Genomic DNA, 23761 nt, shown 5'->3' with positions numbered 1-23761 from the left:
AATCCAGCCCGAAGGTTCCAAGAGTTTTCCTGGAATCAGGCCTGGAAGCGAAGCTCTGCCTTCCCAATCCCACCCAACACTTAGATTCTCCAGGACTGATTCAAAGCAAAAAAGCTGGAAAACTTTGGAAAATTCCACTTCTCCCCCCCACCCCACTTTTGGGATCCTCATCCCGGGGGTCCGGAGCCGCCGGCGCATCCCGGGAAGCTTCGGAATCTCTGCGGAGCAGAGTTTTTAATGGAGCAATTTGATTCAATTTTCCAGTCGATAAAATTCCCCGGCAGCGCTCGGCGCTTCCGAACGGACACCTTCACTCCTGATTTAACATTCCCATCGAATCCTTCCCGGGAAATTGGAAAAATTTATCACCTGTGAAATTTTATTTGGCCTCGGCCGCGTCTGTTTTTGTAAAACTTCATTAACGCCGAGGAAATTATCTCTCCGCGGCTTTTCCCATTTTTTTTTTTTTTTTTTTATTCCCGTCTCACGGGTTTTTTTTTCCCGTGGTTTTTGGTCAGGAGGCAAAGGAGGGAGAAGGGGGCGGAGGGATTTGGGTTTCTCCTGGGGATTTTGGGGATTTGGGATGCAGGAAGATCTGTGGGTTGGGCTATCCCAGGAGAGCTGGGAAGCCTAATCCATGGAAATCCATGGAAATCCATGGAAATCCATGGAAATCCATGGAAATCCATGAAAACCCATGAAAATCCATGGAAATGCATGGAAATGCATGGAAGTCCATGGAAATCCATGGAAAACCATGGAAATCCATGGAAAACCATGGAAATGCGTGGAAATGTGTGAAAGTCCATGGAAATCCATGAAAATCCATGGATTTTTCCTTGCCAGGCTATTTCAGGAAAGTTGGAATACCTAATCCATGAAAATCCATGGAAATTATTGAAAATCTGTGGAAAACCTGTGGAAATCTGTGAAAACCCATGGAAATCCATGGAAACCCATTAAAATCTGTGAAAATCCATGGAAACCCATGCAAATCCATGGAAATCCATGGAAAAACATGAAAACCCATGAAAATCTATGAAACCCCGTGAAAATCCATGAAAATCCTTGAAAAATCCATGAAAATCCATGAAAATCCATGAAAAATCTGAGAGATGCTCCAGCAGAATCCCCAGATCCGAAATTCCCAGAAAAACAAGGTTTGGGTTTGGGAAGTCCATCAAAAGCTCGGGATAAAGAAATGGGAAAAATCCTTGGAATTTTGGGGGGGTTAAAAGCAGAGATGTGGGAATGGCACCGGTGTGGGAACGGCCGAGGTTTCCTCATGTTTTTCCAAGGAAAATTGGGAATCTGAGAGCTCACCTGGCAGCACCTCATAGATGTCATCACCTTCCAGCTCCAGATCCTCCGGATTCAGGGTGGAATTTTGGGAATTGTTCATGGAATCGGAGCTGTCCCGGTCCTTGGAGAGCTCTTCCTCCTCCTCCTCCTCCTCATCACAGGGAATGGTCAGGGAGCTCAGGTCTGCCGGGAAAGAGGGAAAAAGGGATGGAAAAGTGGGAATTCTCCCCATTCCAGAGGGGTGGGATGGAGATCCAAATCCTGTGCCTGAGAACGGGCAAAAAACCAAGGAAAAACCCAAGGAAAGAGGAAAAAACCCAAGGAAAGATGGAAAATCCCAGGGAACGACCCCAAACAGGCAAAAAAACAAGGAAAAACCCAAGGAAAGATGGAAAATCCCAGGGAATGACCCCAAATTCCATGTGGGCCTGGAGGGATGGAGCCTGGGAAGCTGCCTGGGGATTCCAGAGAATTTCTGGAATTTTCTCTGTCTCCAGCTGGAGCAACTCCCCACAAATCCGGGCGTGGATGGATGGAAAGCCCTGATCCAAGTGAGAAAACGCTTCCCAAACATCCCCAAAACCGGCAGCCGCTCCGGACTCACCCTTGAGGAGGAACTGGATCTGCTCCACCCAATCCTGGGCCTCAACCGGACTCGGAGCTGTGAACTGCCGGGAGAATCCGTTATCCCGGGATTTGGGATTGGGGATTTGGGATGAGGGGACTGGGATCCTCCATTCCCAACCCTGAGGCACCGGGAAAGGCAACTCCCGGGATTTATCTCCCGGCTCCAAGTGGGAGAGGAGCACAGTCAGAATATCCCAGGAAAGCTGGAAAACCTAATCCACAGAAATCTGTGGGATTCCATGGAATTCCATGAAAACCCAGTGAAATCCATGGAATTCCATGAAAATCAATGGAAACCCTAGCCAGGCTGTCTGATCTAATCCATGGAAATCCATGGAAATCCACTCCCATTTCCCCCCTGCAAACTCCCATTTTTTGCCCTGAAATTCCCATTTTTCCCCCCAAAAAAATCCCATTTCCTCCCCCAAATTCCCATTTCCCTCTCAAAATTCCTGTTTCCCCCTCAAAATTCCCACTTTTTTACCATTAAATTCCCATTCCCCCCCCCCCCCCAAATTCCCATTTTCCTGCCGTTTCCCACCTCGTAGGAGCGTTTTCCGGGACAGAGCAGCTGGAAGCAGCATTTTTTCCGGGAATCTTTCCGGAGCTGGGAGTCCAGGTGGGCCTGGTAGCGCTCAATGGGAAAGGAGCCTTTGGGCTGCTTGCCTGGGAAAAGGGAACTGGGCAAAATTTGGGATTTTCCAGCTTTTTTTCCACCCCCAGATGCAGCTCAGGGAGGTTTATCCTTGAAGGGAAACTGAGGCACGTGGCTGGAAAATTCCAGGAAAGGGGAATGTCTGGAAAATTCTGGGAGAAAGAAACAGATGGAAAATCTGGGAAACGGGAAATGGCCGGGAAATATCTGAGAAAGGGAAACAGCGGGAAAATTCTGGGGAAGGGGAAACGGCTGCAAAATTCCAGGAAAGGGAAATTCTGGGAAAGAGGAATGGCCAGAAAATTCCCTTTGCTCCAATGGAAAAAAAACCCAAATTCAGCTGGGATTTCCCCTTTCAGGAGCTGGGAATTGCAGTTTTCCATGGTCACATCCCTCTTTTTCACCCAAAACTTGGGAATTCTTTTCCCACTCACTTTTCTCGTTGGCGTAGTAGAGGAAATTCCGTTGGGTGAGGACACACCAGCGCTTGTGCCACTCGGAGCCGAAAAAGCTGGGCTCTGGAAAAGAGGGGAAACAGGGAAAAATGGGAAAAAAACAGGAAAAACAGGGAAAATACTCCATTTTATTCCTTTGGGATGTGCTTCTCATGGATTCCATGCGGCCAGGGAAGGCGTTTGGGGTTAAATCTCTGGAAAATGTTGTTAAAGCAGAGATTAGCGGGAGTTAAGCCAGGCCTAACTCCAAGCTGAGCTCAGGGAAAAATCAGGAGCTGTTTCTGCCTCTTCCCATCAATAATTCCCGAGAAAATCCCATTAGGGAAGGGAATAATTTGTGGCTTTCACGGGAAAAGGGAGATAAGGCCCAGGCTGATTCCGAGCCCGGCTCTTATCTCCGCATTAAATGTGGGACGATCCTGAATCCCTGGAGCATTTCCCAGCTTTTTCTCCTCATTAGTTTTGCCCTCCAGGCCTGGGCTGGGCTTAATTTAATTCCAGTATTTAATTTGGATGATCTGGAAAAGGGAATGAGCCCGGCAAGGCATTGGAAAAACCTGGAAGCTCCTGCCAGTGGAAATCTGTGGATTTCCTGTCTTTTCCTGGTTTTTTTAGGCTGGAAATTTGGGGTTTTCCCAAATTTTCAGGTGGCAGCCTCGGATCTTCTCCTGGAATTCCAGGTTTTACCTCGGGATCTCTTCTCCAGATATCCTTGCTTCAAAATATTCCCGGAATCCTGGATGGGCCGTGGGACCTCTTCCAGGCCTGCAGGGAGCAAAGTGAAGGAAAATCTTGGAATTTGCCATTCCCATTCCCACATTCCAAGGTTTCCAGCCCCTTTCTTTGGGGAAGCAGCATTGGGGTTCGGTTTATCCCAATCCCGCGGATATTTCCAGGATTGGGAACAGGGAAGAGGGTCTTGGAATTCCAGGATGCAACGGGATGAGGCTGGAGCTGCCCCTTTTCCCTGGTATCTGGTTGGGTTATGGACGTGGAAAACCCAATTCCTATGGAAAACCCAGTTCCCATTGTGGATCTGCCCATGGAATCTCATCCCGGAGCCTGGAAAGGCTCTGCCATTCCCACCTCATCCCAAAAACCTGGGAATCCTGGGACAGTGGGAGGTGACCCTGGATGAGCTTTAGGATCCCTTCCATCCCAAATGATCCCCTAATAAATCCACATAAAAATGAAAATAATGGAAATAAAAATAGAAAAATAGAAAAAAAAATTAAAAATTAAAAATTAAAAAAATAAATATATAAAAATATGGACCCATAACTTGAATATCCCTGGAATTCCTTCCCTGTTCCCCAGTTCTTCCCCAATCCCAACATTCCGACCCCGGCCGAGCCCTCCCTGATCCACAATGAGCCGGAAAATCCTAAATCATTCCCTAATGGAGCATCCATCCCATCCATCAGCGGGCGGGAATTCATCCCCATTAATTCCCTAATCCATGATAAACTTCCCGTCCTTTCCTGTCTGCGCGGGGACTCCGTAAATCCCGACTTTTGCTCTGGCTCCACCGGAGCGTTCAGGTGTGCTCCGACCATTCCTCGTTAGCCCGACGGCCTCATTTTCCCGGGAATGGCCTTGGAGGCCTCATTTTCTGGGAATGGTGAGGCCTTGGAAGCCTCGTTTTCTGGGAATGGCCTTGGAAGCTCCATTTTCTGGGAATGGCCTTGGAGGCCTCATTTTCCTGGAAATGGCCTTGGAGGACTCATTCCTAAGGCAGTAAACTTGGGAATTCCGCAGGTGGCAAACTTGGGGAAAAGTTCAGAATTCTGGGAAAACTTGGGAATTCCAGAGGCAACAAATTTGGGAATTCTAGAGGCAGCAAACTCAGGAATTCCAGGGGCAGCAAAATCTGGAATTCCAGAGGCAACAAATTTGGGAATTCCAGAGGCAAGAAACTTGGGGTAACTCCCTGCAGCGGGGCAAATCCAGGTGGTATCCAGCATTTTTTTGGGATTCTACTGAAGATGAGGCTTAGCAGAGCTGGGGAACAGCTTCCATAAATCCCGGCTCATCCCGGGAATCTGCGGAACTCTGGGATCAGCCCCCGCATCCGGCTGGGAAGTGCAGCCGGAGCTCGACCACGGCTTTTCCATGTTCCCGATAAGGAACTCATCCATCAGGGCCGGGGGAAGGGAGAAGGGCGGGAACGGGGTTGGATTTATCGGGAATGTGTCATTCCCTCCACACGCCCCGCAGGATAAATGGATCCTCCATCATTCCCGGCCGCTCCGCACCTGCGGCCGCGTGCGCTCCGGGATAACCGGAGCCAAGGGTTTGATGGATTTTCCCAACTTTAATGAACGTAAACAAACAAAGGAGAGAGGGAAACATCAAATAATTCCCGTGACAGCTCCCAAAAGGAGCCGGGCGAGTGGGAAGCGCTTCCCAAAGGGAGCCGCGTTTGATGTGGGACCGGGATTTGTAAACAGCGGCAGCTCCGGATCGCGCCTTATCCAAATATTTCCCTTTCCCAGCGCCGGCTGAAAGTCGGGATTGACGGCTTTGGACTCTTCAACTTTCAGCTTTCACCCCGCGGCTCCGGAGGGAGGGAGGGAGAGCCCACCCCCCATTCCCGCTGGAATTTGCTCCCTAATTTCCCCTTGGAAAAGCTGATATGGGGCAGCTGGAGATCAAAGTCCCAGTGTTGCTTTTCCCCAGCATTCCCGGTTTTCCTGAGGGTCCCAAGCCCCTCCAAGGACCTCTCGGCCCCAAAGGAGGAAGGAGGGGGGAGTGACCTCAATTCCTGTCAGATTTGTTCCCTAATTCCAGCTTGGAAAAGCAGATATGGGACACCTGGAGATCAAACTGGCCCCACTGTTCCCACTTATTCCCGGTTTTCCAGAGGGTCCTGAGCCCCTCCAAGGATCCTGCAGTCCCAAAAGGAGCCACTGGAGGAGGGAGAGAGGGAACGGGAGGGATGAGCCCCATTCCTGCTGAGATTTATTCCCAATCTCCCCATGATCTCCCAGCTGATCTGGGGCACCTGCAGATCAAACTGGAGCCATTCATTCCTGGTTTTCCAGAGGTTTCCTGTTTTCCTCCGGTCACAGGCCTCATCCATTCCATCCCTTTTTTCTGTCCGGCAACAGGAGCCACCAATGGATCAATTCCAGAGGGATGAAACTCCCCTGGCCATGGATAAACAGGATTTGGGATGCTGAGCCACGGGAACAAATCCCAAATCCCAAAACCCAAAACCCAAATTCCAGCCCAACCACCCCTTTTCCCCCAATGGGGGCAGCGATCCCAGGTAAAATCCCAAATTTTGGGGAGCTGAGGGTGTCACAGAGCAGGAATTCCATGTTTTATCCTGAGCAGCAGCAGCGCTGAAATTCGGGAATAAAAGGAAGGGACTGAAAGGACCTTCCTGCCATAAATATCCTGGGAATTGCCACCGGGACTCCGGGGTTACATCCTGGCTCTTTAAAAACGTATCCCAAGAAAATCAAGCACCTCCATCACCTTCCCGGGAATATTTACGGCCTCTGGGAAGGGCTGGCCAGCAGAATTCCCACTTGGAATTCTCCAGGACCCGGCAAAGGTCAGCGCAGGGATGGAGGCGGCTGAAGGATTTCCCTCCCGAGATTCCAAGGCCGGGAGATCCCAACCCTGGAGCTGCTCCCAAGGGATTCTCCCGGGGTTTGGTGTCCCGTCCCGGGGCAGGAATTCAGGGAAAGGCCGTGTCATTCCAAGATTTTGCCACAAGGAAGCAGCAGAAGCTCAGGATTGGAGCCGGGAGTGGAAGCGGCCCCGGCGGGAGCGGCAGCGGGGGGGCTGGGATCCCAAATGCCACATTTCCCACCCCAAAAAGGGGCTGTGCAGATCCCTAAAATCCCCTGTTCCATGGGGGTCCAAACCCACCCTTTTCCCCAGTTTTAGGGTAGCAACTCCAAGCCCCATTCCTGCTGGGAAGCGGATGGGGGTTGGCAGGTCCCTATCCCTGTCCTTGTCCCCATCCCTGTCCCTTTTCCCATCCCATCCCATCCCATCCCATCCCATCCCATCCCATCCCAGTCCCTTTTCCCACCCTTGTCCCCCCAAACCCCTTTTCCTGTTTTAGGGTGGCAGCTCCATGCCCCATTCCTACTGGGAATTCCAAGGGAAGCGGATGGGGGTTGGCAGGTCCCTGTCCCCATCGCTACCCCTTTTCCCATCCCATCCCATCCCATCCCATCCCATCCCATCCCATCCCAGGCACCCAAACCCCTTTTCCCAATTTTGGGGTGCCAGCTCCGTGCCCCATTCCTGCCGGGAACACCGCGGGAAGCTCCAGCCCCACTCCCTCCCTTTCCCTCTCCTGACCTCATCACTTTTCCCCCCCTCTCCAAAAGTGCTGAGCGCGGCTTTCCCGGGAATTATTTATCCGCGGGAGAAATGATTAAAAAAATTATTGGGAAAAAAAGGGAGATAAAACAAAACATCGATCGCTCCGGCCGCATCCACCTCTGGGAACGCTGGGAAGTGACAGCGGATAAAGGATGGCCGGGCCGCAAAAACAGGGAACTGCTTTTTATGGCAGCTCAGATTCCCACAAAGCCATAAATCCGGGATGAGATGGGTCAGGAGCTCCAGATGGGGTGGGGTTTGAGGATCTTTGGGTAGGAATCCTGGTGGGATCAGAGCTCTGGGACCCCAAAATCCAGCTGGGATCAGGGCTCCAGGACCTCAAATCCAGGTGGGATCAGGGTTCCAGGACCCCAAAATCCCAGTTGGATCAGGGGTTTGGGATTCCAGGGGGAACATTCAGCATGCATCCCAAAATCCCAGTTGGATCAGGATTCCAGGACCCCAAAAATCCAGTTGGATCAGGGTTTTGGGATCCAGGGGGGACATTGGGACCTTATCCCTAAATCCAGGTGGGATCAGAGCTCCAGGACCCCATATCCAGGTGGGATCAGGGCTCCAGTGTCCAGGGCGGACATTGGGCCCTTACCCTAAAATCCAGGGATTTGGGATTGAACAGAACCCTAGGAATGGGATCCCATGGGAACACAGCCTCTTCCCAGCCCGGATCTGATCCCAAACTTTCCCCTCATTCCCTCATTCCCTGGGAAGGGAGGGACGGGAACATCGCCGGGAATTTGTAACCCCGCATGTGGAGCTGACATTTATGGGAAATTGGGAAAGTGAGGATTTTATTGCCCTCTCCGTCAAAACCCGCGGCTCCATCCGAGGCCCGGGAAATGTGGGATCGATATCCCGGCCTTTAATATCATCCCAGAAAACCAAAAAAAAATCATTATCCTGTTATTTTTATTATGGAGTTACGGCTGAAAAATGGGACCTGCGGGTGGTTTCCATTTCCTCGGCGATATTTTACAGGATTTTTTCCAGGGTTTTTCCCCCCCACTGCTGCCTCTGGATCAAATCGTGCCACGACAGGAAGTGGGATTTGGGTGGGGATTTTGGGAAGGGCCTGGCTCTGCTCTGGGATGGGGTTTTGGGAGCCGCCCAAAACCTCCAGGATGGGATTTTGGGAGCCCCAGAGTTGCAGGATGCAATCTGGGAGCCCCAAAGCTCCATGATGGGATTTTGGGAATCCCAGAGATCCCCACAGCTCTGAGATGGGGATTTTGGGAGCCCCAAATCTCCAAGATGGGATTTTGGGAGCCCCAGGCCACTCCTGACCCTTGGAAAGACAAACTCATGCCCGCAAAGTCCCAGACCTGGAGCAGATTCCCGCTGAGACAGAATTCCCAATGTCCTGCTGGGGTCTTGGTTCTGCCTGTCCCCATCTCCCTGCCAGGCACAGCCGGATTCCTGGGATTTATGGAATGACGGAACACTAGGAGAGCCAAATCCTCAACCTGACTTCAGAACGAGGGGTGGGACGGATCCCGGATGGCTCCTGGGATCCATCCTATGATCCCACTTCCCATTCCAGCTCTTGGAGATCGATCCAGTGGCCTCTTTCCCAGCCTCAGGGACATCCCGGCATGCGTGGATGCCTGAAATTTATGGAATGGGGAAACTCCAAGCCAAAACCTCGACTCCACTTTGGAACCAGGGATGAGACAGAGCATCCAAAGGGAGTGATGGTTCCTCAGGATCCATCCCATGATCCCACCTCCCATTCCAGCTGCTGGGAGACCGGGACTGGGACAGGAAATCCCAGCCGGGAGCACATCTGGGACATGTGGATTCCCGGGATTTATGGAATGGGGGAACACAGAGCCAACACCTCGACCTCACTCTGGAACCAGACAGATCTGTGATGGTTTCCAGGATCCATCCCATTATCCCAACTTTTCCCAGCCCCTATGGGGGTCTCTGCAGCGCCCAGAACGCCGGGATCAGGGCGGTAAATCCCAGCCTGGAGCAGCATCCCGGCAATCCCCGGGAATCCTCTCCCTGCCCTCTTCATTATCCCATTCCCAGCGGGAAGTTCTGAGCTCCTTCCCAGCTCCCGCTATAAAAAAGTGATGGATGGCCAGGAAAGCTCCGGGAGTTCATCCATTCTCCCATTAAATTTTCCTTTAATTGGTCTCGGAGTCAATCAGGAACTCGCCGGGCAGTGAATTAAGGAAAATAAAAAGAGGGAAAAATCCATGGAGCGGGGGGAGTCTTTGTGTTGTTCCTGGGTTAAAAAATGCTGGATTTGCTTCCAGAGGGGCGGGAATTCCTCACCGGGAGGGTTCTGCATGGATTGAGGGATCTCCAGGAGTGGGGAATCAGCCAAGTGCTGCCAAATCACCAAAAAAATCCTTGGAAAACACGAGGAAATCTGGGTGGGAGCGACAATAAAGCGACAGCAGAGGGAGGATGGAAGGGCTGGATAATGAATCCACACTTCCTGGGATTGGGACAGCATTCCCAAGGCATGGAAAGCTCTGGGAATACACAGAAGGAATTCCTGGATTGGCGGCTGGCTGGGAATGGGCCGGGACAAAGCCAAGAGCAGCACTTGGAAGCGCCTGGAGACCCATCCCGAGTTTTCCAGGAATACTCAAGGAAAGACCAATTGACCATGGAGAATTCCTGAAATTCCTTTGGAAACCTGGAGAGGGGAAATCTGGAATGGGCCATTTCTAGGGCCATTCCAGAGTCATTCCAGAGTCATTGCAGGGCCATCCCTGTGGGATTCCAACTCCTTCATCCCTTTGCCTATGGATTCAAAGTCTGGGATTGACACATCCCAACCCCACCTGAGCCAGGGCAGGATTTTCCCTCCTGGAATTTTCTTCTCTTCCCACTTTCCCTATTTCATGCAGAATTCCAAGGAACGGAATTAAACCGTGTTCTCTTCCCCATTTCCTGTTTTTTATGGAATTTCAGAGTAAGATCAAACCTCTCCCTGCCCACCTCCCACCCCTTCCCACCCCTCCATCCCTCGGGAACACCAGGATTGGCTCCATTCCTCAGAAACACTGGGATCAGCTCCATCCCTTGGGAACACCAGGATCAGCTCCATTCCCCCTTCCAGGAGCACCAGGGTTGGCTCCATCCCTTGGGAACACTGGGAACGGCTCCAATCCCCCTTCCAGGAGCACCGGGATGGGCTCCATCCCTCAGGAACACTGGGATCAGCTCCTTTCCCCCTTCCAGGAGCCCCAGGATCAGCTCCATCCCTCAGAAACACCGGGATCAGCTCCTTTCCCCCTTCCAGGAGCGCTGGGAACGGCTCCATTGCCCCTTCCAGGAGCCCTAAATCTCCCGGCGGGAGATTTACGATTCCCATTCCCGTTCTTTACTGCAAATCCAATCGGGCAGTAATGGTGGAACACGGGAACGCCGTCACCCAGGGCTGATGGCTCCCATAAAACCGATGTCATTCCAAACGGATGAGTTTATAAACGGGAACAAACCCTCGGCGCTGACAGGAACATGAAACCCATTCACCATTTAAGCGCTTCCCATTTTTTATTCCCAGGATTCGCGGCTGCCGGGGAACGCGGCACGCGGCCGCGGGGAGGGGATGGGCTCGGAATCCTAAAGCTGGGCTTAAAATCACCCTGGACCTGCTCGGTACCCAGCAGGATTTGTCCACTTCCCGCTTCAGAAAAGGTCTCGGTGACCCCAAGGTGTCATAAACCCCAAAAACAGCCCTAAAATCAGGCCTAAAAACAACCCTAAAATCAGGCCTAAAACCAGCCCTAAAACCATGCTGGATCTCAGTATCCAGCAGGATTTATCCCTTTTCCACTTTGAAAAAGCTCACAGAGAGCCCAAGATTGCCCAAATCCTAAAACCATCCCTAAAACCATCCCCAAAACCATCCCCAAAACCAGCCCTAAAACCATCCCCAAAACCAGCCCTAAAACCATCCCCAAAACCATCCCCAAAACCATCCCTAAAACCAGCCCTAAAACCACGCTGGATCTCAGCATCCAGCAGGATTTATCCCTTTGCCACACTGGAAAGGCTCCCAGTAATCCCAGAATCCTAAAGCCAGCCCTTAAGCCAGCCCTAAAGCCAGCTCTGGACCTGCCCAGCATCCAGCAGGATTTATCCTTTCCCACTTCGGAGAGGCTCCCAGCGATCCCGCAGGATCCCACGATTATCGCCATGGCGACGGGCGCGGATCAATCCCCGCTCCAGGTGTATTTGGATTGCTCCTCCCGGAGATTTTCCAGCCGCTCCGGGGCTCTTTCGGCACCTCCTCATTTCCCAGAGCAAATATTTATGGAATATTGTCCTGGAGCTGAGAGGGGGGAAAGGGGGAGAGCTCCACCTGCTCCCAGAAATCCCTGCTGTTTTTCTCCGGGATTTTTTTCTGGAAAACCAGGGAAAATCCCAAATCGTGGAATAGTTTGGGATGGAAGGGCCTTAAATCCCATCCCATTCCTATCCCATTCTCATCCCATTCCCATCCCGTTCCCATCCCGTTTCCATCCTGTACCCATCCCATTCCCATCCCGTTCCCATCCCGTTTCCATCCTGTACCCATCCCATTCCCATCCCATCCCATGGGCAGGGACAAATCCCGTTATCCGCTCCAATGAGGCCTGGGAGAATTCCAGGGATCCAGGGAACCCCAAAATCCCACCTGAACTCCTCCTTTTCCACTTGGAACACATTCCCTGTGTCCTGTCATCGCAATTCCTGATGAAAATATCCGGGATATCACCCTAAAGCATGGGGAACGTCCCTGCCTGGAGTCAGATCCCAGGAAAAGATGGAAAATCCAAATTTTCCCTGTCCAGTGATGGATTTTATCCTTCTGGAAAACCAGGATAACACTGGAGATCTTCTCCTGGGAAGGGCCTGATGATCCTCAGTGCCAGCAGGAAAATGGCTGGAATTTTTCCCTGGTATTCCAGGAATTAGGATGGGAATGATTCTCGATCAGTCGGATCCAACTCTTTCCTTGGGAAAAAAGAGCGGGAATATCTTTGGCTCCATGGGAGGATTCCTTTGGAGCGATCTGTGATCCCTGAGGATCCACGGAATCACGGAATGGGATCGGGATAGTAGCGACCCCCAAGCCCAGAATTCCAGAATTCCAGAAACTGCGAATCCTCAGGGATCTCCCCTCCCACCAGACCAGGCTCAGATCATTGATCCATGGATAAAACCACGGAAAACTGGGAAAAAGAGGGGGAAAAATTCCCATACAAATATCCCAGAGCCGACTTTTCCAGGCGTCGCCATCTCGGATCCAGGGGCGTTCCCAGTGCCCACAGATCCCACCGGGATCTCCTCCCTTCCTTCCTTCCTTCCTGCCCTGGGAACAGCCTGGAATCCCATCCCGAAGGGAAGGAAGTGCCACCGGAGCCTCTGGCCATAAAGCCGGGCCCATCCCATGGAAATTCCGGAGCCGGGAACGTTTCCTCCTTCCCTGAGCAGATTCCGAGCCTTTGGCTCCATCCTTGTTTTTATTGGGAATGGGAGCAGCCCCTCCCCTAAAAACCCCATTCCTGCCTCCAAAAAAAACCAGGAAAAGCTGGAGCAGACCCTGGATCCCATCTCAGGAAAACCTCTGGAATATTTGCAGCAGGGATCCCAAAATCCTGGGATTAATTAAGGCCCCTAATTAATAATAATTAATTAATGACAGGCTGGCATTAATTAGGACAAGAGGCCTCGGCTTCCAACAGTTTTCCAAAGGTTTTCCCGTCCTGCCCAGGGAATGGATGTCCTGGGATGGTTTTGGCTGGGATTTAGAGGGATCCGGGATAAAAACAGGGAATTTGGAGGAGGGATTGAGCTGAAATCCGGGATTTGGGATGCTCCAGTTCCTTCCCAGATTGCAGGAACACAGGAGCTTGGGAATCATCCCCAAATCCCATTTTTTGGGGCTTCAAGCCCATTTATCCCACCACAAATCTGGAAAACCACGAAAAACTCGGGAATCATCCCTAAACCCCTTTTGTGAATCATGGAATCATCCCTAAATCCCTTTTTTTTTTTTTTTTTTAGGGGACTGAGGCCCAGTTTTCCCACCCCAAACCAGGAACACGCCAAAAAAACCTGGGAATTTTTCCAGGCTCATCCCTTGAATATTTAACGAAGGCATTTTTTAAGGAAAAGCTCCAATCCCGAGGGATGGATTTTTATCCTTTTCCATGTGGGAGCCGATGCTTTCCAGGATGAACGGCCCCTGTTTTCCCAAGCCTTCAAATCCCACTAAATTTCTGTTTCCCTGGAAGAACTCCGCAGAATCCCATAAAATTTGATTTATCCGCCTGCGTGAGCCGCACGGAACCGCAATTTCCAGGATAAATGCCGGGTGTAAATTTTTGTTTATGTCGGATTCCGACTGGCTTTACGAGTTTTCCCGAGAAAACGGGATCTTCCCGCCTTTATTTTTTCCATCGGAGCCTCTCCTATCCATGGAGAAATTCTCGGGACTGGGGGCTCGCCTTCTTCCCACTCTTTTTTTTGAGGGGAATTGTGGAAGTTCTGGGATTTGGGATTGGTTTAAATCAGGAGATTTTTAAGGGAATTTTTGATGCCATTCACAGGGTTTTCATTCAAAGATCAGTCAGGATTCTCTGGAAGATCCTGGTTGGGAAAAATGCTCATTCCCATCAAAGTTTGGACACAGCAAGGGGAGAATTCCTTGGGAATGTGGGCGGGAAAAGCCCCTCATTCCCACCCAAAATCTGGGCACAGCCAGCGGAGAATCCCTCTGGAATTCCCTTGGGAAAAACCCGAATTCCCACACAAAATCCAGCCCCAAAGAGCAGAGAATCCCTTGGGAATCCTCCTGGAATGCCAGGCTGGGAAATGAAATGGGACAACCCCCGAGAAATCCCGGGAAAAGCAAATCCCAAAATCTTCTGTGTCAAGAGAATGATGTCCAGGGGTGGGAAATGAAATGAGACAATTCCCAAGAAATCCTGGAAAAAGCAAATCCCAAAATCTTGATGCCATGGGAATGCCAGGATGGGAAATGAAACGGGACAAGCCCTGAGAAATCCCAGGAAAAGCAAATCCCAAAATCTTCCACGCCATGGGAATCACCCAAAACCCTTTCCATGGGGCCGCCAATCCATCCTTTCCCAGCTTCCAGAGTGAAGGGACCCAACCCATTCCCTGTATTCTCCCAAAAAATCCTCACTGCCATCACAACCCCCAGATCCAAGGCAACTTTTCCTCCAGCGGAAAGCCGGGAAAAGGTCAGGGAGCGGGAAAAATAATAAGATTTTCTAACGGCTTCCTTCGGAGCAAAATATTATCCGTTCTCCCGCTTTTTTTCCGGCTTTTATGGAAGGAGATTCTGCCAATTCCAAAGAAAAAGGAGGATTAAAATGAGCTTCTGCACCTTCGGGGGCCCATTTGGAAGTTTTACTGTACGGAGCTGACAGGAAAAATCGGGAATTAATATCCCGGAGCCGCTTCCGAGCTGCAATAGCAATTATTGGACTCCGTGTCCCTGGATAAATAATGGGGCCATTCCGCTAATTAGCTCCGACGATCCCGGCTCTGTGGAAATCCTCCCCCGCCCAGAAAAACAATGCCGGGTTTTGGGGAATGGCGGCTTTTTCCACCTGGAAAAATGGGGGGGAAATGCTGGGAAAATGGGGGGAATATGGTGGAAAAGGAGGGGGAAATGGTGGAAAAATGGGAGAAAAAGGGGAAAAATGGAGGGAAAATGGTGGAAAAATCCAGGAGTTGTTCCCGTGTTTGGGTGTGGAATGGGAGGTGTCGGTGGAAAAATTGGGAATGTTGATAGGGAATTTAAATTGTTACGGATTTCTGATTCCCACTCCATGGAAATCCTTCCCTGCCCAGAAAACCAATGCTGAATTTTTGGGAATGGCAGCTTTTTCCACCTGGGAAAATGGTGGGAAAATTGTGGAAAAACAGTGGGAAAATTGTGGGAAAATGGTGGGAAAATCCAGGAGTTGTTGCCATGTTTGGGTGAAGAAGTGGAAGTGTTGGTGGAAAAATTGGAAATGCTGATATGGAATTAAAAATGTTATGGATTTCTGGTTATTCCTAATAAAATTATCCCGGTGATTCCCGCTCCCATGTGACTCCATTAATTCCAGAGGTGTTAACTGGGAGCAGATCTTGGAATTAATTAATTAATTAATCAATCAATCAATCAGTGTTCTGGGATGGTTTTCCCACTTCAAATCCTGGGTTTTTTTCATTATTCCCTAATTATTTTCCAGCCTTGGGATTGCAACAGGAGCTGCTGTTCTCCTGCATATCCCAATTTATTCCAAGGAAAAACGGGATCACCATCTCCAGCCCATCCTCAGCCCCCAAATTCCCAGGATCTACCGCTCCCAGGGATTGCAGCCTCATCCCGAAAATTCCGGAATTAAAATACCAAAACCTCGGATTTTTCCGGATGTTAAATCCCTTTTTCGCACTCTTTTCCCATGTCCCATCTGTCCTGGATTTTCCATAGGATCAGATCCCACTCCAAATGCTCCTTGGGATTATTGGGATCCTATTCCAAGCTCCCTGAATTCCCAATAACCCCCTGATCCCTGGGATTATCCCAAATCCACCTTTTCCAGAGGGTTTGGAGGAGGGAAGCAAAACTTTATCCCAGAAATTCCTTTTGTTTTAACGCCTTGATGATCCAAGAAATTCCAGGTGCTGAAACATTCCTGGCTCATTCCATGCTTGGAATTTGAGCACTTCCTTATTCCCTTCCCAGCCCATCCAGATCTGTCAAAAATCCCAAATCCCACATCCCTTATCCCAAATCCCTCATCCCAATCCCATATCCCAGTCCTTTATCCCAATCCCATATCTCAAATCCCACATCCCTTATCCCAAATCCTGTATCCCACACCTGTATCCCAATCCCATATCCCAAATCCCGTATCCCAAACCTGTATCCTAATCCTGTATCCCAAATCCCATATCCCAATCCCCTATCCCAAATCCCGTATCCCAAATCCCATATCCCAAATTCCATATCCCAGTCCCCTATCCCAAATCCCATATCCCAAATCCCAAATCCCGTAACCCAATCCCGTATCCCAAATCCCGTATCGCAGTCCCGTATCCTCGTCCCTCCCAGCTCCGCAGGCAGGGGGCAGTGGCGCCATTTCCCGGAGAAGATTCCCAGCTGGAAATCTCTAAAGCGGGAAGAGGAGAAGGGCCGGGAATGAACCCCCCAAAAACCACTGGGAATTCTCCCCCTCCATGGATCCACCGACCCCAAAAAATCCCTCTGGGGGGCAGGGACAGAGCCAATCCCTGAGAAAATCTGGGAATGGGAATTGGATGTGCCGGGGTTTCATCCCATTCCCAGAAAAGGATGGATCAGGGATTGCACCTCAAAAATTCCAAGTGGAACCTCCAATTCCCTCCCATTCCAAGAATTCCTGTTTTTCCAAAGGCACCGTTGGAAAACCCCACAAATACAAGGATCCACGGGGGGAAATCCCACTGGGAAAGCCATTCCCACTCCAATATTCCAAGGAAATGATCAACCTTTGGAATAACTCCTTGATCCCTCCTTGGACCCTCATTCCTGGGAATCGGAATTCCCGGGAATGGCATTCCCTGCTCCCAGCTTGCTTTTGGGATCTGCGCTGCCTCCTCCCCCTCTCCCGGTGCTTTTTTCAGGGTTTCCGGTGCCAGATTCCAGCCTGGAATTTCCAGTTCCGTTCCATGAGGAGAATTCCCTGCCCCTTCACTCTCATTAGCTGGAAAACCGGGAATTCATCCCGGTGCTGCTCCCACTGAGCTTGGCGGGGAAATTTCCCAGGATTTATGGCAGGGAAACATGGAAAAGGTTCCATTTTCCATGGAAAAAAGTGGGATGTTGAGCTTTAATCCCATTTCAGAGGCAAGGAAAAACCGGGAAAAGCCATTCCCAAGGATTTAGCCCAGACCAGGGATTGGTTATTCTCAATCCCGATCCAAAGGGATGAGTCAGGTGGAGAATCCTGAGCTTGGGAATTCTGGGAAAACTCCTGAGTGGGATCCAACAGCATCAAAATTTCTGGGATAGACCTGGGAAAAGCAAGGATAGCACCAGGATTGAGGAATGCAGGGATCGGGAAGAGGGAAAATGAGCAGGGAATTCTGGATCCTGAAGCAGGAATGTGACAAATACACAGAATTTTTAGGGAGAGAAACCCAAATCCTGAGATTTCAAGAATTCCCAAGAATCTTGGGACCTTGAAAATCCCAGATCCTGAAGGTTCAAGAATTCCTGAGGATCTTGGAAATTTCAGAATCCCAAAGGTTCAAGAATTCCCAAGGACCCTGGCACCTTTAGAATCCCAAATTCTGACGATAGAAGAATTTCAGGAAAACCCTACTCCAGCCCTTCCCAGAAAACAATATCCCAGATTTTTCCCACCCCAAATTCGCCTCCTTTCCCAAATCCGGAAAGGGATTCCTCCGTGTGTTCACCTTTCCCAGAAAAACCCTTTCCCTTCACACTTCCTCTGGAAAAGGAGAGGAAAAGCTGGATTTTCCCAATTTTTTCCTGGATTTATTCCTTGATTATTTTTAGGGGGAATGAATCATTCCTGTGGGGTCAGGGCTGGAAAATCCTGTGGGATCAAGGATGGGAAATCCCTCTCCCTGCCCCAAACAGAACCCTTTTTGTTGTTTCCTTTCCATTTCCCATCAGAATTCCACGTTTTTGACAGGTTTTCCCTTAAAACCCTTCCCAAATTCCCCCAAAACCCGCGCTGGGAGCTCCAGCCCCGTGCAGTTGCCAAGGAAAACCCGCAGCGTTCCCAATCCTTCCTAGAATTCCCAATAAAAGCCTGAGGCCGTGAACTCCAGGCGGGAATGGCCTGGATTTGACCGCGGGATGACCTCGCCCGACGGACACCGGCACCATCCGTCCTTTTTTACAGCATTCCCATTTTTTTTCCTTGGAAAACGGATCCCTAAAGCATCCCTGACCCTGCCCCAGGCGCCGGGAATTCATCCTGGGAAAAAAGGGACGGCTCCCCTTTCACACAGCCCCCGGATTCCTGGGAGAACTCGGGGAGAATCCTGGAAAAAAAAAAGGGGGAAAGAGGATGCGGAGCTCAGGAAAAAAAGGGAAGAGGGGAATCTCAGATCTCCTTCTGGTTCCCACTGCTGGGATTTGGGGTTTTTGGAAATAAATGTTTAAAATCTCAATTTAAATATTTCTAAATATTCCCAAATATCCCTGTATAAATATCTTTAAATATCCCAAAATATCTGTCTTTAAATATCCCCAAATATCCCTAAATATCCTTAAATGTCCCTAAATATCCCCAAATATCCCATTTTAAATATTCCTGAGTATCCCTAAATACCCTAAATAAATTATCCTTAAATAAATTTTAAAATATTCCCTAAATTTTCTCAAATATCCCAATTTAAATATCCCCAAATATTCCCAAATATCCCAGTCTAAACATCCCCAAACATCCCCAAATATCCCAATTTAAATATTCCCAAATCTTTATTTTCCAGGATGAATTCCCAGCTCCTTTTTTCCCCCTCTCCTCTCTCCTTCCCTCCTTTCCCAGGCAGAATTCTGGATCCGATCATTCCAGGGAAAACAAACGGGGCAGAACAATCCGTGAATCCCGAGGAAAATACCAGAGCGCAAAGGTTGGGAAAACTGGGAGCTTCCCCCTTTTCCGCTGGAGCTTTCTGGCTTTTTAATGGAATTTACATCAGAAAATTCCAGCCCAATCCCAAGCCTGGAATCATCCAGAGGCACCTTTTTCTGGGAAAAGCAGAATTTTGGGAATATCTCTCATTTTCCTGCCATTTTAGGGACTGCCGCTGCCTCAGTTTCCCCAGCTGAAAAATGGGAATAAGGATTCCCATTCCTTCCTCCATCCTCCCCCAAAACCCATCCCTGGAGCGCTCCAAGATTCCCAAATGGAAAAGAATTCCCAAAAATTCCTCCGAATGCTCCAAATTTCCTCTCCCTGGATCCGTCCTTCAAATTCCAATGGGAAAATGAAACCAAAGAAACAAAAGGAGGGAAAAACAACAAAAAAGAGGGAAATGGGATTTTTTTCCCTAAAAAAAATCCAGGTCCAAGGCTATGGAAAAATGGGGAAAATCCAGTTTTTCCTGTGTTTTTCTAGAGGCTGCAGCTGGCAGAGCCTGGCCTGGCCCAGTCCAGCTTCAATTCCATTTGGGATGAGGGAAAAGCTCAAGGAGGAAACACCCGGATTCCTCCCCAAAAGTTGGGAATGCCACATTCCCAAATTCCGGTCTCTCCGGGGTTGAAGCTCTGGATTTTCCTGCTCCTGGAAATCCAAGCCGTGTTCTCCACATGTTCCCAAATTTGGCTCCAAATATCCCCAAAAATTCCCCACATTCCCAGAGGAATTTGGCTCCAAAGTGTCTCCAAAATTTCTCACATTCCCAGAAGAATTCGATTCCAAATGTCCCCAAAATTTCCCCACATTCCCAGAGGAATTCAGCTCCAGATGGTCTCCAAATCCAGAGGGTCTCCCAAACTTCCCAAAATCCCAGCCCACAAAATTCCCAGCTCAGCCACGGAACTGAACCTCGCTCTTCTCTCCCAGAATCTTGAATTCTCCTGAATTCTCCTGAATTTTCATTAATTTTTCCTGAATTTTCCTGAATTCTCCTGAATCCAGATCCAGGAGCTTCCCGGCTCTGGGATCTTCAATTCCCAACTTCCCACCCTCACATTCCCACAATCCCAGCCCACAGAATTCCCACTCCCCGAGAAGCTTTTCCCAGATTTGTCTTTCTTTGGATTTTTCCTCTTCCCAGATGGAGAACCCAGGGAAAAACCAGAGACTGAAATTCCAGAGGGCAGGAACTGATGGGGGTCCTGCTCCGACCTCCGGGATTTGAGGGAGGAACTCAATTCCCAGATTTTCCCTGATGGGAATTCCTTGGGCTGGGTTTAAACCAGACCTACTCGATCCCAGCTCAGTCAGGTTGAGCTCATCCCAAAATTCCAACAGGGCCGTGGCTCCTCCATCCCTCCAACTCCCAAACCTCGGCTGAGCCATAAAAATCCCAATAAAAATCCAGGATTTTCCAAATCCCTCCTTTCTCCCATCCCAAAATTTTCCTTGAACCCCATTCCTGGGCTTTGCCAGGAAGGAATTTTTCCCAAATTCCCAATCCAAATCCTTCTCTTCCAGCCAAAAATCTCTTTTCTCCCATGCAAAAATTTTCCTTGGACCCCATTCCCAGGATTTCCTTCAAGGGAAGGGATTTTTCCCAAATTCCCAATCCAAATCTCTCTTTTTCCCATCCCAAAATTTCCTGGGCTTTGCCGGGAATCTGCTCCCGGGGTAGGATTTGAGCTGGCCCAGCTCTGGAATTCTCTGGAAGAACCCTCAGAATCCCTGAGGAAAAGGAGAAAAATGTGAGACTGCCCCGGGAATGACAAAGGTGGGGGAAAATGGGCAATAAAATCCCGGGAATTGTCGGGAAAAGCAATTCCTGAGTTAATCAAGGCAGAGGTGCCAAGAAAGGGACTTTTCCCATGGATCTGGGATATTCCACATGAAGGAATTGCCCGCTCCTGCTCCATGGCCCTGCGGGAAATGGAACATCCGCCCCTTTCCCTCTCCGGCTTTTATTCCTGACATGAATCCAGGCTGGAAAAATCCCTTTTCCCTTTTTATTTTTAAGCGGAAAAAAAAAAAGAGAAGCGAATTTTCTGGCAAAAAGGTGGGAAAGAAATGGAGTTTTTTTATAGCTGGGGATTTTTATTTTAATTTAAAAAATCCTGGGGTTTGGAATAAAATTCAGCAATAAATCAAAATTCCTACAACGAGCCCAGATCAAAGGTTAAAACCTGGGATCATCCCAACAATTCCTCAGGAAAAGCTTTCTTCGGATCAATTTTGAAAGGAAAAACCTGGATATTTTTACTGGAAAGATGATTTTTATGGGGAAAGAAACCAATGCACAGAGGTTTTCCCGGGAGCTGGAGCATCCCCAAATCTCAAATGTTTGGAATTCCAAGGTGGGATTGGATATCCACGGATGGATCCCAAGCCAAAGCTTTCCCAGGGCTGGGATATTTGAGCTCCTACAGGATCCCTGTGCCCATCCCAGGGATTTATTCCTTCCCTTGTCTCTTGCAATTGCGCAGAAATCCAAGGAAATTCAATCCATGGAATTCATCCAAAATCAAACCCCCTGAAAATCTGGATAAAAGCCAAAATTATGGAATTTCTCCCAAATCAGAGGTGGAAAAATCAAAGTGAGGAGGGTGCCGAAAGCCCCTGAAAATCCGGATAAAAGCCAAAATCCCGGAATTCCGGGCAGGAATCCAAGCCAACACTTCCCCCCCCGAGATCCCCCAGGGGGGTAAACAAATTCCAGCGGCGCAAGGACCACGGAAAATCGGGATGGAGGCCACGGAATGACCCCCGGGGAGGGCCAGGAATGTCGCCACGGCCTGGCGCTCGCGGTTCCACCTGGGCGGGCGCGGCGCACCTGGAGAAATCCATCAAAATTCCGGATCTAAGGAATGCGGGGGGGGATTTAATCTTTAACCAGACCCCGCTGGAAGCCTCGGAAAATTCCCAGGAGCTGCTCCTGGGCGGTTTGGGAGTCACCTCGGGAAGAAGGAGCCGGAATTGCGCGGCTCCATCCAGGATTTGCCGCTCGGAGGTGGCCGGGAGTGAGGTGGAAAATGGGAAAAGAGGAAAAGGAAGGGATGGGATTGAGGGAGAGCGGCTCGGGAGGGAATTCCTGGAAATTCCCACATTCCTGGAAATGTGGGATTAGTTGGGAAAAGGGAGGGAAATGGGAAAAACAAAATCCCTGGATTTTGTATGAGGATGGGGAAGACGCCTTGGCCTCACCAGAAATTCCATCAGCCGGAATCCCTGAATCCTTGAATGCATGGAATCCCTGAAATCACTAAATCCCTGAATCCCTGGAATTTGGGAATCCCTGGAATTCTTGAATCCCTGGAATCCCAAAATTCCTGGAATCCCAAAATTCCTGGAATTATTCCAGGGGGAAAGAGGGAATTCCTTCTGAGCTCCAAGGAAGGTGGGAAGAGGAAAAGATAAAAATGAAATGAAATTAAATAAAATGAAATAAAACAAAACAAAAGGAAAAAAATGAAATAAATTAAGTAAATAAAATAAAATAAAATAAAAAATAAAGTAAAATAAAATAAAGCGAAAATAAAATAAAATCAGACAATCTGGCCATCCCAGGCTGTTTCCAACCCCAGGAATTTTCAGGCACACCCAAGCCCTGATTGGCTCCGGCTCCCTGAATTTCCCTGGATTTTCATATTCCTGATTTTCCCTTTCCACCTTTTTCACCTCCCACATTTCCATACAGGCCAAAAAAAAAACCAAAAAAACAACATAAAATGGGAAAAATCTGCACAGCTCCAGGGCTGAAAGGACTTTTGAGGAACTTTTGGAATCCAAAAAGTGTAAAACCAAAAAACCAACCCTGGCAGCAGCGAAGCCCTTTGGATTCCCTTTCATTCCATTTTATTCCCTTTTTTATTTCTTTTGATTCCCTTTGATTCCCTTTCATTTCATTTTATTCCCTTTTTTATTTCTTTTTATTCCCTTTGATTCCCTTTTTTATTCCCTTTTGATTCCTTTTGATTCCTTTTTTTATTCCATTTTTGATTCCCTTTGATTCCCTTTTTATTCCCTTTGATTCCCTTTTTTATTCCCTTTTTAAATCCCTTTTGAGTCCCTTTTTGATTCCCTTTGATTCCCTTTTAGTCCCTTTGATTCCCTTTTTTTCCCTTTTTTAGTCCCTCTTTATTCCCTTTTTTATTCCCTTTTATTCCCTTTTTTATTCCCTGCTCCGCCACCACCGCGATTCCCGCTCCAAAATTTCTCCCCGGAAGTGTTTCCCAGCCCGGATTTATTTTTATTTTTTATCATTCAAGAAATCATTTTGATTTTTATTTCCCAGCCCGGATTTATTTTTTGGTTTTTGCCTTTCACAAAATAATTTTGATTTTTATTTCCCAGACCAGATTTATTTTTGGTTTTTATAATTAAAAAAATAATTTTGATTTTTATTTCCCAGCCTGGATTTTTTTTGGTTTTTACCATTAAAAAATCATTTTGATTTTTATTTCCCAAGCCTGGATTTCTTTTGGCTTTTTTTACCATTATAGAAACCATTTTCATTAAAGAAAAAATGAAAAACCATTAAAAAAACCCCAAAACGAGGCACGAGTTGGAGTAGAAAAGCAACGGGAACGACGAAGACGAGCGGGAAAAATCCGATTTCTTTCTGTTCCCCATAAATCGATGGGGAGAAAGGGAATTTTCTCCACGGATGAGGGGACGATGCCGGAGTCGTGGCCGGCTGTTTACACCGGGAGCCATCTGGCAGCGGAGATATA

The 23761-nt window shown here is 48.9% G+C and overlaps 1 protein-coding gene across 1 annotated transcript in view; it reads right to left on the bottom strand.

Moving 5' to 3' along the window:
- The window catches only part of SKAP1 (src kinase associated phosphoprotein 1), a 65009-nt gene that overhangs the window by 14220 nt on the left and 27028 nt on the right, over positions 1-23761 (bottom strand). The window contains exons 5-9 of the mRNA XM_068211970.1: positions 3727-3804; positions 3019-3102; positions 2471-2595; positions 1907-1970; positions 1324-1485 (exon numbers count right to left, since the gene is read on the bottom strand). Coding sequence (XP_068068071.1) covers positions 1324-1485; positions 1907-1970; positions 2471-2595; positions 3019-3102; positions 3727-3804 — 513 coding nt within the window. The remainder of the gene's footprint in view (positions 1-1323; positions 1486-1906; positions 1971-2470; positions 2596-3018; positions 3103-3726; positions 3805-23761) is intronic.

Source organism: Anomalospiza imberbis, chromosome 22 (genome assembly GCF_031753505.1).
Source record: "Anomalospiza imberbis isolate Cuckoo-Finch-1a 21T00152 chromosome 22, ASM3175350v1, whole genome shotgun sequence".
In the NCBI taxonomy this organism is placed as follows: Eukaryota; Metazoa; Chordata; class Aves; order Passeriformes; family Viduidae; genus Anomalospiza; species Anomalospiza imberbis.
Note: the sequence above shows the minus strand (reverse complement) of the source record. Positions and strands in the feature narration are given on the sequence as shown.